This window comes from Bos indicus, chromosome 6, assembly GCF_029378745.1.
Source record: "Bos indicus isolate NIAB-ARS_2022 breed Sahiwal x Tharparkar chromosome 6, NIAB-ARS_B.indTharparkar_mat_pri_1.0, whole genome shotgun sequence".
Lineage (NCBI taxonomy): Eukaryota > Metazoa > Chordata > Mammalia > Artiodactyla > Bovidae > Bos > Bos indicus.
The window spans coordinates 116,491,222-116,506,981 of record NC_091765.1 but is presented as its reverse complement, the minus strand read 5'-3'; the positions used below and the strand labels follow the sequence as shown (position 1 = coordinate 116,506,981).

Genomic DNA, 15,760 nt, shown 5'->3' with positions numbered 1-15,760 from the left:
CTGGCGGTGACCCTGGTCCTCCCTGGGGACCACGCCTCCCCGCCTTTGCTCAGGCCGTGTGTCGGGGGCAGACGAGCCCCGTGTGGGGCATCAGGCACTGGCCCGCTAGTTTGAATGTCCATGGCCAGCAGCCCTCGCTCGCCCAGACAGGTCGTTCAGGTGCTGTTTGTTTCTTTCTTTCTTCTGCATTTCTTACGCGGCGTGCTGCAGGAAGGGCCGTTCTTCTCCCCTGGGTGTTTTCTGCCTTTTCTTCCGTGTTTTTGTGGCGACTGTCGCAGGAGTCCTCACCTGGTGCTGTCGGTGGCACCCCTTTCCTAGCAGTCTTTCGATGCCCCAGATTCAGTCTGGGGGCCCCTGGAGGAGGACCCCCTGCGCCCCGTCGCGCTGTGTGCTCCCATATGCCCTGCTCAGACATCCGGCTCGGCGTTCCTCTCTCTTCCAGCTCTGAGACCCACCCAGGGGGCTGCTGGCGTGTTGCTGGCAGGACTGAGGAGGGCACATGTCCGCCACACAGAGCCCTCTGTGTTGCGCTTACTGCGGCCGCTGCGGCCGCCCGCGCCGGCGCTGCACCCCCTGCAGCCCCTTCCGTTTGCACAGGGTGTTTCCCTGCTCTGGGCCTGGGGGTCCGTGCGAGGTGGGCTCGGAGCTGCCCGCACGTGCAGTGGGCCCCAGATGGTGTGCTGCCTTTGAGGAGTGCTGGCTCGGGCGCCGTCCAGGCAGGGCGTGGGCTCATGCCCGCCCTCCCGAGAGCGTCCTGTCATCGGGTCCCGGACGTGGCCCATCTGTTAGGGGTTCTCGTGTGCCTTTTCTCTGACTGCAGCGAGGTCCTGTTTTTAAGGGCTCTTTCTACATCTTTTCGTGCATTTTCTGCTCATCTTTTTCTCATCTTTCAGCTGGGTTGTGGTCTTTTCCTCCCTTGTTTAAGAGTTCTGTGTGATGGGGGTGTTCGTCTGGGGCCACGCTGCCTGCTGCAGGCGCTTCGCAGGGTTCTCGTGGACGCTGGCTCTGGCTGTGTGTGCCTGCTCTAGCCTTGTGCAGGTTTCCCTGGTCACCTCAGTGGTCAGCTCACTGCTCTCTCGTGGTCTCGGGACTTCGAACATTTACTCGGTGTGACTGTTCGCACTAGCACTGAGGTGGCAGAGGAGTGCCCCGTGTTTTTCTAGTAACGCGATGGTTTCACTTTTTTCGATAGTCTCCCAGATAGGTTTATTTGGAGTTTATTCTCGTGTGTCGTGTGATGCATGAATCCAGTTTCGCCCTCACCTGGATGCACCAACAGCAGCTCCTGGAGAGCTGCTCTGCGGGGCCGGGCGCTGCCACGGGCCTCTCTGGGCTTCCGCCTCTTCCCCCTGCTTGTCCGCGTGCCCTGGGCATGCTGGGTGAGCTGCTGCAACTGCTTCTCTCTCCTCAGAGTCTTTTCAGTGTTTTCTTGGCTGTTCTTTCGGGTTTGTATTCCCATAGGAACTTTGGTGTAAATGTGCCTAACTCCCTTGGAAAAAACCCTCGCTTGTATCTTTATCGGTACTGCGTTAAATTTATAAATTAATTTAGGGAGAATTGATTTAATGATGACATTTGTCCTTACCAAGAACACGGGGAGTTTTTCCATGTGTTCAAATCCACTTATCTCTTTTTGGAATGTTTTAAGTTTTCTGTAATAGGTTTTTCACGTTTCTTATTGAGCTTATTTCTAAGTATTTAATCTTCCTTGCTTTTAATTTGAATGAGCTGTCCTCTGCCATCTTATGTTCTAACTTTGGACCATCCGGTGCGGTAGCCAGGCATGTGTCACCCCTGAGCACTGAGATGCTCCACGTGCAAGCTGAGGGGATTGTGAGCGTGAACTTAAACACCATTAAAACCCAACATGAAAAAGCGTAAGATGCCCCTATGTAATTGTCACATTGATTACCTACTGAAGTGAGCGTTTGCGTACGTTTAGTTAAATACGTATTACTGCAGCGAATTTTACTCGTTTCTTTATCCTTTTTTTAACGTGGCCCCGGGAGACTCGCGCTGTGTCTGTGGCCCGCGCTCCTCCGCCTGGTCTTTGGGTTCATGTATGAAAACCGCTGCCTTCTGCTCCTTAGCTTTCCGCCTTCCACCCTCGTGAGTTCCCTCAGTCTTGTTGGTTCTCTCAGGTTTTCTGTCGTCCGTTTGCAAATAGAGAAAACTTTACTTCTGCTTTTCCAGTTCTTATGCCTCATTTTCTCTTACGTAATCGCATCATTCATGAACTTAAGGGAGACATCTGGTGTCTCTATGTTAAGATTTTGGCTTTAAGGTTCATATAGTTCATCGCGTTAAGAAAATACCCAGTAATTCCTACTGTAAAAAAATATTTTATCAAGAGTGAGCTGATTTTTGTCAGAGGTTTTCTAGCATCTGTATAGATTAAACATTTTTCTTCTTAGACCTGTTGCACTTCATAATGATTAGGAAGGTTTTTTTTCATTGTCAGTATTCTTGAGAAATTCACCCTCCACTGGGACTGCTCAGGCTTTAGTGGTTTGAGAGGAACCTCGCGTGCAGCCCCCTGGGCTTGGTGCCTTTTTTGTGGGGTAGTTTCCTGATAACATTCTCTCTGCCCTCTGTGGTAATTGGTTTGTTAAGGTATTTCTGTCTTTTATGAGATTAATTTTTGTAAACTGTGTTTCTGTGCTAAATTATCAGTTCAGCTACTTTTCCAGCCTCGTTCCGCAGACGCCTGCAGAGCACGTGCCTTTTGCTCTGTCTTGTTTGCTGTTAGCTGTGCTGGGTCTGTGCTGCGGCACCGGGCTTGCCCCGAGGCATGCGGGATCTTAGTTCCCCGACCAGGGTTTGAACCTGCGTCCCCTGCATTGGAAGGTGGATTCTTTACCAGTGGACCACCATGGATGTCCCCAAAGTACATTCTTTTTAACAAATTTATTTTAATGGTGGTTTTCTTCTCGTCATTTCCTATATTGTATGTTTGTGCTTCCTTTCTCCGTACTGTGTTTGACTCTAAAATAGTTTATCCATATAATGTTTCTTTAAAGGCTCTTGATTTGGTAATTAGGTCTGTTTTATTCTTTCCTCTGCTGCCTTAGTTTCCATTTTTATCTTTTTTTCCTGTGCTCTTTTTTGTTTCACTTCATTGTTCTTTACAACTTTTCCACTTGGAATTGAGTTCATTTCTTTTCAGTCTTTCAATGTTATTGATCAAAGTAACACTTTGAATTTTTCTCTGAAAAATTTTTCTCTGAACTTTCCCTTTAAGTATATCTCATAATATCAGATAATGTTTCCACTTGGTTTCTTTTTTAGAAATTCAGGAATTTCCATGTGGTTTTCCCCCCTTTCACCGGGTAGTTTAATAGGTGGCTTTTAGATTTCCAGATGGGAGAGCCTCTCTTATATTAATAATTTCTAGGTTTTGGACTCTGTGATTCGAGAGTATTGTTTATATTTCTGCTTTTAATTACTGGTAATTTTAAATTACTGGTATTATCTTTGTGACTAGTTTTTGTGATTGCTCTGTGTGCATTTGAGATAAAAGTATATTTTCTCTGTTTTCATGGTACAAAACTATATCTAAATACATGTTTATATCCATGATATATTTTGAATTATGTTCGAGTCTTCCATGCCTTTCTTGGCTTTTGCCCTCTTAATCCGTATTCTGTTATTATCGAGGTTTTCTTTCCCTGTGTTCTGTTTTACAAAGGCGGTTTCTGTGTTACTCGGTGCGGCTTTATTATTAAAGCTCTCCTTTTCGTCGTGCTCCTTGCGCTTGGCCTGACTTCCCCTTTGTCCCTCTGCTTCTGTTTGCCTGGCGGGCACCTCTGTCATGCTCCCTTCGTTTCTGGCCTTCCTGAGTCGCTTGGTTTTAGGTCATTCCCTTATATACAGCTTCGACGCCTGAGTCCTACTGTGTGAGCCGTATTGACAGTCTTATGTGCCGCGGGTGAGGTGAGCCCCTTTCCGTGTGCTGCTAGGACAGCCCTGACGTGACTGTGTGATTATTAGACCTGTTCCCTGTGTGTGTCCTCTCTCTGGGTGCCGTGTTCGCTTCGCTGCTTCTTCCCCTAAATGTCGCTGTTTCAGAACACCTGGGGCGCTGTGCCCCGCCCCGCCCCGCAGGCCCCGCCCCGCCCCGCCGGCCCCGCCCCGCAGGCCCCACCCCCGCCCCGCAGGCCCCGCCCCGCCCCTGGTGGGCCGTGGCCCTGCTTCCTGCCGGGGGCAGCCGCACACCGAGCGCCTTCGCTCCGCTCCCCACTTTGCCGTCCCTTCTCGCCCCACTCTTCAGCTGCGCTGTGTCTGCTTTGTCGTCAGAGCATGTGGTGCTCGTAGGTCTGCACGTGAGTGAGCACGCAGGCACCCGCCTCCTGTAGAGATTGTGGGCGCGTGTCCTCCCATCAGGGCCGGGGCGAGTCCTCCAAGCTCCAGAGAAGCGTGCGGTTTCCATGGTCTGCACGTGAGCAGCCAGCCAGGCCTGGACTGTCTTAAGTCAACTTTCTCTCCACTCTGGTTAATACAGTTTATTTGTGCAAAAAATGTATGTCCGATACTGAACCTGGCTATAGTTTCATCCTACTTTTTCCTTACACCACGATTTTTGACCCTGGTTGTCAGATCTGATCAGAAGAGTATCAGAAATCACTTTATAGAGGCAGCGTCCCCAGCAGATGCGCCTCTTGCTGTGTTTCTTTTCTGTGGTTGAAGCTGCTCTTCTTCTGGAACTATCATATTTGTGGAACAGCTTGCGATTGGGCTTTCCAAGTTGTCATTTTCTTGACTCCTGTAAACCCTCCTGGCTCAGTACATCTCTCCTCGTGTGCAGTGTCCCTGAGCAGGGGGGCCCCCTGGCGGTGCTGGCGGGAGGTGTGTGCCGGAGGCCTGGAGAGCGAGCGGTCTCTGCATGGGAGGAGCAAGCCTGTGTGGATGGGAGGATGGGGTGGGGGGATGCAGCACAAAGCAGCAGCAAGGATGGGGCACAGGCATCCCTGGCTATTGACGAGGAGCGTGCCCAGCCTGCTGACCAGGGGCGTGAGCATGAGGAGCGGAAGTGGAGGGGTTCGCCTGTGGCCGAGTGGGATGGCTGCACGGAGGAGGTAGCTCTGTGCACGTGCGGCCCAGCAGAGGTCGGGGTGGGGTGTTGCTGTTGGTGTCCAGCTGTGGGTGAAGCCAGCGGGACAGGGCTTCAGGGAAGGACTGGGCAGTGAGGTCTGTGTGGGGGGTTGTTGTCCTGCTGGTCCTGGGGGCGGCGTTGCTGTGGCGGGTGGGTGTGACGGCCCCCGCCTGCCGCTGGGACTCTTCAGAACTGTGGGCAGCAGGTGTGCAGCTAGGCCACGGCTCCACTACTGTAACTGTTACAAGGTGTACTCCGTTACCCTCCTGTGCAAATGCCCAGTGAGAGGAAGAAAGAGAGTCTTTATGGAAGATTCCCAAAGTTGTCCCATGCTAACGTGGGGACAGGGTGGAGAGCAGCCTTTCACAGAGCGGCAGCGGTGGTCTGCACGCTCCTTGGATGGAGCCTGCTGGTGCGCAGGGCACCACGCACCCCCCGCCCCAGCCCCCCCAGTGTGTAAGTGTGCGCGGATCACGCCTCTGGCACCTGAGCTCAGGCAGGAAGCGCACCGCATCCTGCAGGCCCCGGACGGGGGGCAAAGCAGAGGAGAGAGTTAAGGACCCCAGCGGTGCCGAGGCTGCCTGCTGTAACCTGTCTCCAAGGAGGGCTCCTCACCTGCAGACTGAAAGACAGCCTTGCTGTTTGGTTGGGACAGCGTAAGGCTGATGATAAAGTCTCTGGAGGGTCGTCAAATGAGCCGAAGGCCCGGGAGGGCCGGGTTCCTCCAGAGGCTGGATCCAGGGCCCAGACGTGCCTTGCGTCTCCTGGCAGCCCTGCCCCTGCCCCTCCAGCGGGGACCCGGAACCAGGAGTGTGGCCTCTCGAGGGCTCTCCCCAGGCCACAGCCCCTGCGCCGCCTCTGCAGGGCCTTCACTCCACACGAGTCAGCTCATCCCACGGTCGGGTGTTGCCAGCCACCCGAGTGGTGTCCGCCCACCGCTGGCCCTTTGCAAAATCTTATCCTGGAAAAGGTTGTTAGTTTTTGAAGTAGTTGAAGTAAAACCAAGTGCTTTGTTCCGTTCTGGTAAGATGGCCTGCTATTTAGTTGACTTACCTCTTTCATTTTGCAGATGATGTCTTTCTGCCTAAAGATATCGACCTAGACAGTGTGGACATGGATGAGACAGAGAGGGAAGTGGAGTATTTCAAAAGGTAAGTGTTAGGCCTGGTGTCTGAGGCAACAGGGGCTCCGTGGCACCATGCATGCCCCGCCCAGAGCACTGCCGTCAGTCAGGGGCAGAGGTCGTGTCAGCGGCCCGCAGCCTGGCCACCGTGCCGTGTCACACCCGCGCACGAGCACTAGCCTCCGCGCCCTCGCGGTCACCGCCCCATTCCCCGTGTGTGTGGAGCACGCGCACGCGCCTCCGCGCCCTCGCGGTCACCGCCCCCTTCCCCGTGTGTGTGGAGGTGGGTTTACGGCGTCACAGTGCATCTCACAGCGGTCCTCGCCCGCAGCGTCCCCAGGGCCCGCGCCTCTGTCCTCACAGGCCTTCCCACTGACCTCTATCTGTGCTGGTGTTGGGACAGGGATAGGGATGCTCTTAAGGTGAAAAGTAACATTTTGGATAATATATTCCATTTTTCTGGTATTCACATGTTTAATAATGTTTGTCATAATTTCAGTAATATTTTGTCTATTTGAGCTACGGCAAGAAATTTTTTTCTTTAAAGTGCTTTGTTCTTTATTTAGCAGTACTTTAATTATTTTTTTCAGAAAACACACACATACACTCAAAAAAGAAGCAGTTTCCAATGTCATTAATTCATATTTGAGATATGAAATTCTAAGTGTTTCTGAAAACTATGTTTATTGTATAATGTGCGTGCGTGTGTTTTAACTCGTAGGAGATGATAAAGCATTTGCTAAAGTTAAGCATTTCACAGTAAAAACTCAACTAGGATAGAAGGGCACATCCTTAACATGATATAGGGTATCCATAAAATACAGTGAATGTTATACTTAATGGTGAAACATTAAAAGCTATTCTTTGAGATTAATAATGTTAATAAGGATGCCTCTTATCACAACTTTTATTTCTAAAGACATAAAAAGAAACAAAGGGATAAGGATTCAGATGAAGACGTGGAATTGTCATTCTCAGATGATAAGAACGTGTTTGTACAAAGTCCAAAGGAAGGTACAGCTAAATTATTGAATTCCTCCACAGTTTGCCCTGAAGCTGGGTTCTGGAGGGCAGGGAATGGAATAATAGGGCATTTCTTGGATGTTGGTGACACTTCGGAGGAAAGTTTCCCCTAGGTGGACCTGCAGGGTTCATGCAGCTTATACTCACAGATGACTTACTATAACAAAGATTGTCAAGCACCCAGGACTTAGGACAAACAATAAAAATCTAGAAGTGAAAAACAGAATTGGTAAAATCAAGGTCTCAATAGACAGGTGATGGATTCGACCTGCTGAAGAGGGAGGGAGTGAGCTGGAAGGCACGCTGGAACGCACTGAGAGGCAAGGAAACCAGCAAACGTGGCAAAGGGCCCGGAGACGAGGGGCTCAGTCTAATGCACGCCTGACCGAAGCCCCTCCGAGAGGAGGTGGAGAGGCCACGGAAAAGCAGGATTTAAAGAGACGACGAGTTGCAGAACTAATGAGAAATACGAATCTACAGAATCAGAAACACAGCATATACCAATAGGATAAACAAACAGAAATCCACTCCTCCACGTGGCATTTGAAATCAGACCATGGAGCGCTACTTAGTGTTCAGAAAAGATCGTCTATAATTATGAATCCCACAAACTTCTTCTTTCCCGTAATAAAGAAAAGCTGCAGGAGCATGCTGCAAAGAGACCTGTTTAAAAGGAAACTGTAAAATTATACTTTAAAAAAAAGAAATTGGGAATTCCTTGGCAGTCCAATAGTTAGAACTCTGCTTGCACTGCAGGGGGCATAGTTCCATGCCCGTCAGGGAACTAAGATCTTGCGAGCCATATGGCATGGCACCAAAAAAAAAGGAAATTGAGCTCAGGAAATTAGTCTGATATACACAGGAAGGGATGAAAAAACTTCCTGGTAAATCTTGGTAAACGTCTAATTGACATTATACTTGAAGGAACCCCAGTACTGAGCATCAGCAACTTGTCTGCTCAGTGTGATGTGATCAGAGCTGAGTATCCTCAACCCCTTTTTTATTGTTAGGGTAGTTACCATTCAGACTGAACCTGAATGGGCTGGACACAATTCTAACAGCAAACGTTAAAATAATACAAATAAAATGTATAAACTGGTAATCAGTAGGAGGAATTAAAAATCAAAACTCGAAAAACAAGTGCAGAGAAAGTACAATAGACAGATTTTTAAAAGATGATAGAAGTCCAGTTGTCTCAATAGCCATTATAGGCAGTAAGCAGAAAGAATATAGTTTGTCAGACTGTGTTAAATTTTTTTAATGTATATACACATAAATATGTATATATGCTATATACAAGAAAATAACCTGAACTGTAATGGAGAGGGACAGGGCTCCCCTGGGGGCTCGGTGGTGGAGAACCTGCCTGCCAGCGCGGGAGACACGTGCTCGCTGCAGTCTGGGGAGGTCCCCCCACAGCTGCCTGAGCCCGGGCTCCCCGACAGGAGACGCTGCCACGAGGAGCAGCACCGCTCACTGCAGCCAGAGAACAGCCACGAAGCGCCGGCGTGGCCAAAAGTAAGTCAAACCGTTTCCTTAGAAGAGCGAGGCGGAAATACAGATAAAGACAGCTGTTCCAGATGTGTTATTCTCAGATGGAATGTATTTTAACAGAAGGGATAATTGATGTTTGCTGCCTAATGATAAAATGTTCCATTTGTTAGGAAGAAATAGGAATTTTAAACCTATGTATTTAATAAAACAACTTCAAGTTACAAAAAGCAATTTGGGCTTTACAGAGAATTAGACACAATAAATGGGCAAAATAAAGGACAGAAACAGTAGGGACCTCACAGAAGCAGAAGATACTAAGAAGAGGAGCGAGAACACACAGGAGAGCTGTACAAAAAAGATCTTCACGACCCAGATACCATGATGGTGTGATCACACACCTGGAGCCAGACATCCTGGAATGTGAAGTCAAGTGGGCCTTAGGAAGCATCACTATGAACAAAGCTAGTGGAGGTGATGGAATTCAAGCTGAGCTATTTCAAGTCCTAAAAGATGATGCTCTGAAAGTGCTGCACTCAATATGCCAGCCAATTTGGGAAACTCAGCAGTGGCCACAGGACTGGAAAAGGTCAGTTTTCATTCCAATCCCAAAGAAAGGCAATGCCAAAGAATGCTCAAACTACTGCACAATTGCACTCATCTCACACGCTAGTAAAGTAATGCTCAAAATTCTCCAAGCCAGGCTTCAATAGGACGTGAACAGTGAACTTCCAGATGTTCAAGCTGGATTTAGAAAAGGCAGAGGAACCAGAGATCAAATTGCCAACATCTGTTGGATCATCGAGAAAGCAAGAAAGTTCCAGAAAAACATCTACCTCTGCTTTATTGACTATGCCAAAGCCTTTGACTGTGTGGATCACAACAACTGTGGAAAAGTCTGAAAGAGATGCGAATCCCAGACCACCTGACCTGCCTCCTGAGAAGTCTGTATGCAGGTTGTGAAGCAGCACTTAGAACTGGACACGGAACAACAGACTGGTTCCAAATAGGAAAGGAATCTGTCAAGGCTGCTGTATCTTGTCACCCTGCTCATTTAACTTGTATGCAGAGTACATCATGAGAAATGCTGGACTGGATGAAGCACAGGCTAGAATCAGGATTGCCGGGGGGAAATGTCAGTAACCTCAGATACGCAGATAACACCACACTTACGGCAGAAAGCGAAGAACTAAAGAGCCTCTTGATGAAAGTGAAAGAGAGTGAAAAAATTGGCTTAAAACTCAACATTCAGAAAACTAAGATCATGGCATCACATGGCAAATAGATGGAAAAACAGTGGAAACAGTGAGAAACTATTTTGGGGGGTCCAAAATCACTGCAGATGGTGACTGCAGCCATGAAATTAAAAGGCACTTGCTCCTTGGAAGAAAAGTTATGAGCAACCTAGACAGCATATTAAAAAGCAGAGACATTACTTTGCTGACAAATGTCCATCTAGTCAAACCTATGGTTTTTCCAGTGGTCATGTATGGATGTGAGAGTTGGACTATAATGAAAGCTGAGCACTGAAGCATTGATGCTTTTGAACTGTGGTGTTGGAGAAGACTCTTGAGAGTCCCTTGGACTGCAAGGAGATCCAACCAGTCCATCCTAAAGGAAATCAGTCCTGAATATTCATTGGAAAGACTGATGCTGAAGCTGAAGCTCCAATACTTAGGCCACCTGATGAGCTGACTCATTTGAAAAGACCCTGGGAAAGATTGAGGGCGGGAGGAGAAGGGGACGACAGAGGATGACATGGCTGGATGGCATCACCGACTCGATGGACGTGAGTTTGAGTGAACTCTGGGAGTTGGTGATGGACAGGGAGGCCTGGCGTGCTGCAGTCCGTGGGGTCACAAAAAGTCAGACGCGATGGAATATGAACCAGCCGTAAAAATGATGGAATAATGCATCTGCAGCGACATGGGCGGACCTGGAGGTCATCACAGTAAACGAAGTAAGTAAGAGAAAGGCGAGTGTCACGCGGCATCCGTCGTGTAGAGTCTAAAGTACGACTCAAGTGCACCGATCTGTGAGACAGGAAGAGAGTCACGGGCCTAGAGACAAACCGGTGTCGCCGTGGGGGAGGAAGGTGGGGAGGGTGGCGTGGGGGTTCCGGATCAGGAGATGCAGACTCGTCCGCGGAGAAAGGGTGAGCAGGCTCCTCCATGCAGAACTGGTGAACAACAAGGTCCTCCCGCAGAGCACAGGGAGCTGTATGCAGTGTCCTGTCATCAACCGTATGGAAAAGAAGATGGAAAGGTACACAGGCGTGACTGAGTCACTTCAGTGCACAGCAGAGTAACAAACACCGTGAATCAGCTGTACTTCAGGAAAACTAAAGGAAAGGTTCGCTCTTGAGAGCACTTCCACTGAAGCCTTAAATGCTGGAGTTGGGTAGTAAAACCTGAAAATCAGTGAGTTACGGATTTCATTTGAGAAATTAGAAAAGCCACAATAGAGTAAAGGTGGAACAAAGAGATAATTTACGTAAGAGAAATAATGAAACAGGAACCAGGGAGCGGCACGGCCAAGATCTGATTCTTTGACATTAAACAACGGGGTCTTAGGCCCCGACCCCCAGGGAGTCCCCCACTTCACGTTAGGGAAGAGATGCAACGTGGGTACCAAAACCTGCTAAAACCAATACCAGAGAAAATGCGCAATTGCAGATTTGTTTCTCTCATGAATGTTAGACGTGAAAATCATCAAGAAAATACATTTCAAGTAACAACAGTATGTTTTTAAAAAGCGGCATGTGACCAAACTGGCTTATTCCGGGATTGAATTACTATTAGGAAGTGTTTTTTGCTACATTCATATATGAAAGAAGAGGCATGCAATCATTTCAGTGGGTTCAGACAATACCTTTGCTAAGATCTTAGCACCCATTTATAATTAAAAAAAGAAAAAACAGTAAGCAGTGGAAGAAAGTATCTATAGCCTGGAAAAAGGGATCCACCAGCAGAGAGAGGGACATAGGCGGAGCGTCTTCCAAAGTGGGAGGAGTGCGGAGCACGTGTGGAGCAGAGCCTGTCGTCAGCGAGGCTGCTCAGCCCTGCACACGGGTCCCGAGGGACAGAGGGACAGGAGTGGAGACCAGGGGCCCAAGACCTGCAGGGAGGAAGCAGGCTTTCACTTACAGCGAGCTGATCGTCTGGGAAGTTCAGGGCACGCAGCACAGTGTAGCAAGAGCCGGCTGTAGGATAAGTGCACCCAAGTTAGTTATTTTTCTCTCCACATTGGTAATACAGAAACAGAGTTTGAATAAAGACAGCAGTCATCACAGCGCCAAAGTCTGTGCCATGTCCGCGAATCGGGAGCCGTGGGGGCCACAGAGGGGCGTGGAAGACCCAGGTCTCAGAGGCTCCATGTGCGCACTTGCAGGAGGGTTGGCACCTTAAGTCTTTCGGCTTCCCAAGGTCATCTGTAGATTTAAAACCCAGGAAGGGTTCTGTGGAATTCAACGCAGTGTTACTGGAGCATGTGGGGACGGACCTGCGATACAGCCCGGGGAGGACTGACGACACAGCAGGAGAAAGGGACGGAGCTGAGCCGTGTGCACCGTGAACACTGCTTACACGCTGCACGTCAGACAAGGCCCAGCGCGCGAGAGGGCACACGGTGATGCCACTCACGGGGACTTGGAATCAGGCAGACTGAAGTACAGCGTTCAGTGCCTGCTGCTCAGCCCAGCAGCTCCTCTCCAGGGGTCTCCCCAAAAGCTCCCGGGAGAAGAGAGTGGATGCTCGCACCGAGACTTGTTCCTTGACGTCCTGCAAGTCTTACTTATAGCCCCAACCTGCCAGTGACCCCGAGGTCCACACAGACGAGCAGATAGACAGGCGACGTTCCCTCCACCCAGGGGCTGCTGTGGGCCACGTGGGTGCTACGCGGAGGCCAGACCCAGGGTGGGCGCCGAGGCCCCACTGGAGTGAGGTCCAGGGAATGGGGGCGGCGTGGGGAGACAGACGGCAGGTGGCTGGCCTGGGGCCGGGGCGGCCAGGAGACTTGGGGCGCCGTGGACGTGCCCTGCGTCCTGCGCGATGGGATCATTTCCCAGACACTGCCTGCACTTTGTTGTAGGTCAGTTATACCTCGGCGAAGTCTGTTTTTAGAAATGAAGTGTCTTGTTCAGGGATGTATACACAGGTGTTAGGACTGTAAAGAAAGGCACAGGGGTGATCAGCGTAAAAAGCCAGGTCAGTGATTCCTTCCGAGGTGAGGAGGGCAGGGCCTGAGGTGGGCTCGGGGCGGGAGCATCTGGTGCTGGCAGGGGCCCTGGCCTGGCTGCTAACCCATGGTATTCACTCTGTATTTATTCTTTATATCATGTGCCGGGCTTAGTTGCTCAGTTGTGTCCGACTCTGTGTGACCCCATGGACTGTAGCCCGCCAGGCTCCTCTCTCTGTCCATGGGATTCTCCAGGCCAGAACACTGGAGTAGCCATTTCCTTCTCCAGGGGATCTTCCCAACTCAGAGATTGAACTCAGGTCACCCGCATTGCAGGCAGATTCTTCACTATCTGAGTCACCAGGGAAGCCCTTCTTAGACACACCAACCATAAAATAAAAGATTGATAAGTTAAGCTACACTAAAATCAACAACTTGCTTTTTAATAGAAAAAGTGAGAAAACAGTATTGCAGCGAGCATGTCACAGGATTCACGTCAAGATGTGTAAGCGTTGCAGCATGTTACGGAAAGACAGACAGACCTCTTGACAGGTGGGCAGACGAAGCAGTCGATGTCCCAGAAAGCTTGTGACGGATTCCCTGTGGAGGCCTCAGCCAGCTGGTGCTGGGAGTGGCCGGGGCCCCGCCGCAGGCAAGAAGCGGAGCATCAGGTGCCCCCCAGGAAAAGAGCTTGGCGGATCCACTGAGCTTGTGATGGCCAATCCTGTGCCCCTGGGATCCCGTGCCCAGCCCCGCCATGTCCGCGCCGGGAGTGCCCTCCAGGGTCCTGTCCGCTTGGTGTGGTACAGCCTCGCGGCAGGACCGCACGCCCACGGTGGCGAAGGACGCAGCCGAGTGGAGAGGTGGCGTGCGCCTCTGCGTGTGCGGGTCAGCCCCAGCCCCTGCGGATGCCTGCGAGGTCCTGACCCTGCAGAGAACCATGAGGGCCTGTGGTGACCAGGCCAGGCTGGCTGCGTCCGGGGCTGAGCCCCGCGCCCGGGGTTGGCCGTGCGGGGTGCCCAGGCTTTTACGTGACAGTCAGCCGCACGTGGGTGTCGCACACACGAGGGCTTGTCTGCGTGGCAGCGTGGAATACACCTGAGGGCAGTGTTGTCGGGGAAGGAGGTGGCCCCGCTGCTGCCGGCGCCCCTGAACCTTGCTCAGGTTCAGGCCCGGAGCCGCTGAGCGCCCTGGCTGCGTGCGAAGGAGGCGGCAGAGGTGGAAGCTTCCGGAAGCTCTAAAAGTCAGCCTCACTGGACTTGGGGTTTGGGTGCTGGGAGATGGTGCACCCCTTCGCCGGGGGGCAGGCAGCCGGAGGCATCCCCTCCCTGGACAAGAGTCCTCTGGGCCACGGCTCCAAAATCAACCCTGGATGAGGTGGGAACGCTGCTCCTGCTGGACGAGGGACAGCTATACCATTTTCTGGTTTAATTCAAATTCCTGCTACATGAGGGAGGGAAGGGTGAGGATTTCAGAAATGATGCAAAAGCTTTTGAAAGAAAACATCCTTTCCCTCATTGAGTGCAGAACTTGGCAGTCACTGCCGGGGAACCAGCTGCAGAGCAGACAGGCCTGGAGGCACCGGCCTGGGGGCCTGGGGCATTGGGCTGCACTGAGCTGCCCCGAGGGTGGCGGGGGGCAGTGTTGTGTGTCCCGGTGGTGCAGTCGTGTTTCACGTCACACCCTTGTGACTCGTGGGTAAGGGAGGGCAGGGTGCCGGCCGTGGCAGAGCGGGGCCAGGCCCTTTCCCTGCGGATTGAGAGGAAAAGACACAGAACCGCAGGGGTGTCCGGGGCGCTGGCCCGTGTCCCGAGGGGCACCGTCTTCCCCAGCGGCCGTGGCGTCAGGTTCCTGCTGAGAGCTGGGGTAGGGGGGGTTGCTGGGGTCTCAGCTCCGGCCAGGCTGTGCCACCCCCCCCAACCCCCCACCCCATGACTGTGCGGCCTCTTGTTTTCCAGGTTCTGTTTGGATTCTGCCAGGCAGACCCGACAGAGACTGTCCATCAACTGGTCCAACTTCAGCTTGAAAAAAGCCACCTTTGCTGCCCACTGAACGAGGATGCTGGAGAGGGCGGCGCGGCGGCCGGCCCGGCCCCTCGACGAGAGCCTGCTGCTCGGCCGCGCTGTGAGCTCGTGTGCGTGTTGTCTGTGCGTGAGCCGGACGAGCCGTCCCCGCGCGGCCGGCCCTCTGCGTCTCGCCCCGTCCCGCCACCTGCCCCCGGGGGGCTCCGCCCAGCTCCGCCCGCGTCCACCGATGGCCCGGGCGGGCGGGCCCGCCGTCCTCCACAGTCCACTGTCCAGAGTGTCCACGTCGCGCGTCCGTGTCTGACCCCCGACTTGTAGCCAGCTTGTGTAAGACCCCGCAGAACGAGACCGTTCCGAGCAAACACCCACCAGTACTCACACCATGAAGTCTGTAGAGTGTACAACTGTATTAACACGGAGCCTGCCTGGCTACTTTTTTAACATATTGTTAAGTAATATTAAAATCATGTCTTTCTTTTTGAAAGATGGAATACATTAGTACAGCAGGAGACCTGGTCTGCTTGCTTTGTGCCGGGGTCGGGGGTCAGGGGTGAGTGGGCGTCGCCCGCGCGTCTCAGCCCTGGTATCCTCCCCGCCCTCCATCCCGCGGGGCCCGGGGCTTCCACGCACCGCCGGGCCGCACCGCCGGGCCGGGCCGGGCACTCCAGGGCGTGGGGGTCGCTGGAGGAGGGCGGGGGCGCTGCAGGGCCTGGGGGCGGGGCTCTGGCCGCGACGCGGAAGCTGGAAACGTCTCCTGGGGCGCCTGTGAGCAGCGCTGGCCCCAGCTCCCCGCACCCCCTGCAACACTAGCTCCCGCTGCTCGCGGGCCCC

General features: G+C 52.1%; 1 protein-coding gene across 5 annotated transcripts in view; it reads left to right on the top strand.

The window, feature by feature from the left end:
* Positions 1-15,438, top strand: part of FAM193A (family with sequence similarity 193 member A) — a 151,580-nt gene extending 136,142 nt beyond the window's left edge. For all 5 annotated transcript variants that reach the window (XM_070791906.1, XM_070791905.1, XM_070791909.1 and 2 more), the window contains 2 exons: positions 6,162-6,243; positions 14,864-15,438. In XM_070791906.1, coding sequence (XP_070648007.1) covers positions 6,162-6,243; positions 14,864-14,957 — 176 coding nt within the window. In that variant the 3' untranslated portion in view covers positions 14,958-15,438. The remainder of the gene's footprint in view (positions 1-6,161; positions 6,244-14,863) is intronic.
* The last annotated feature ends 322 nt before the right edge of the window (positions 15,439-15,760 follow it).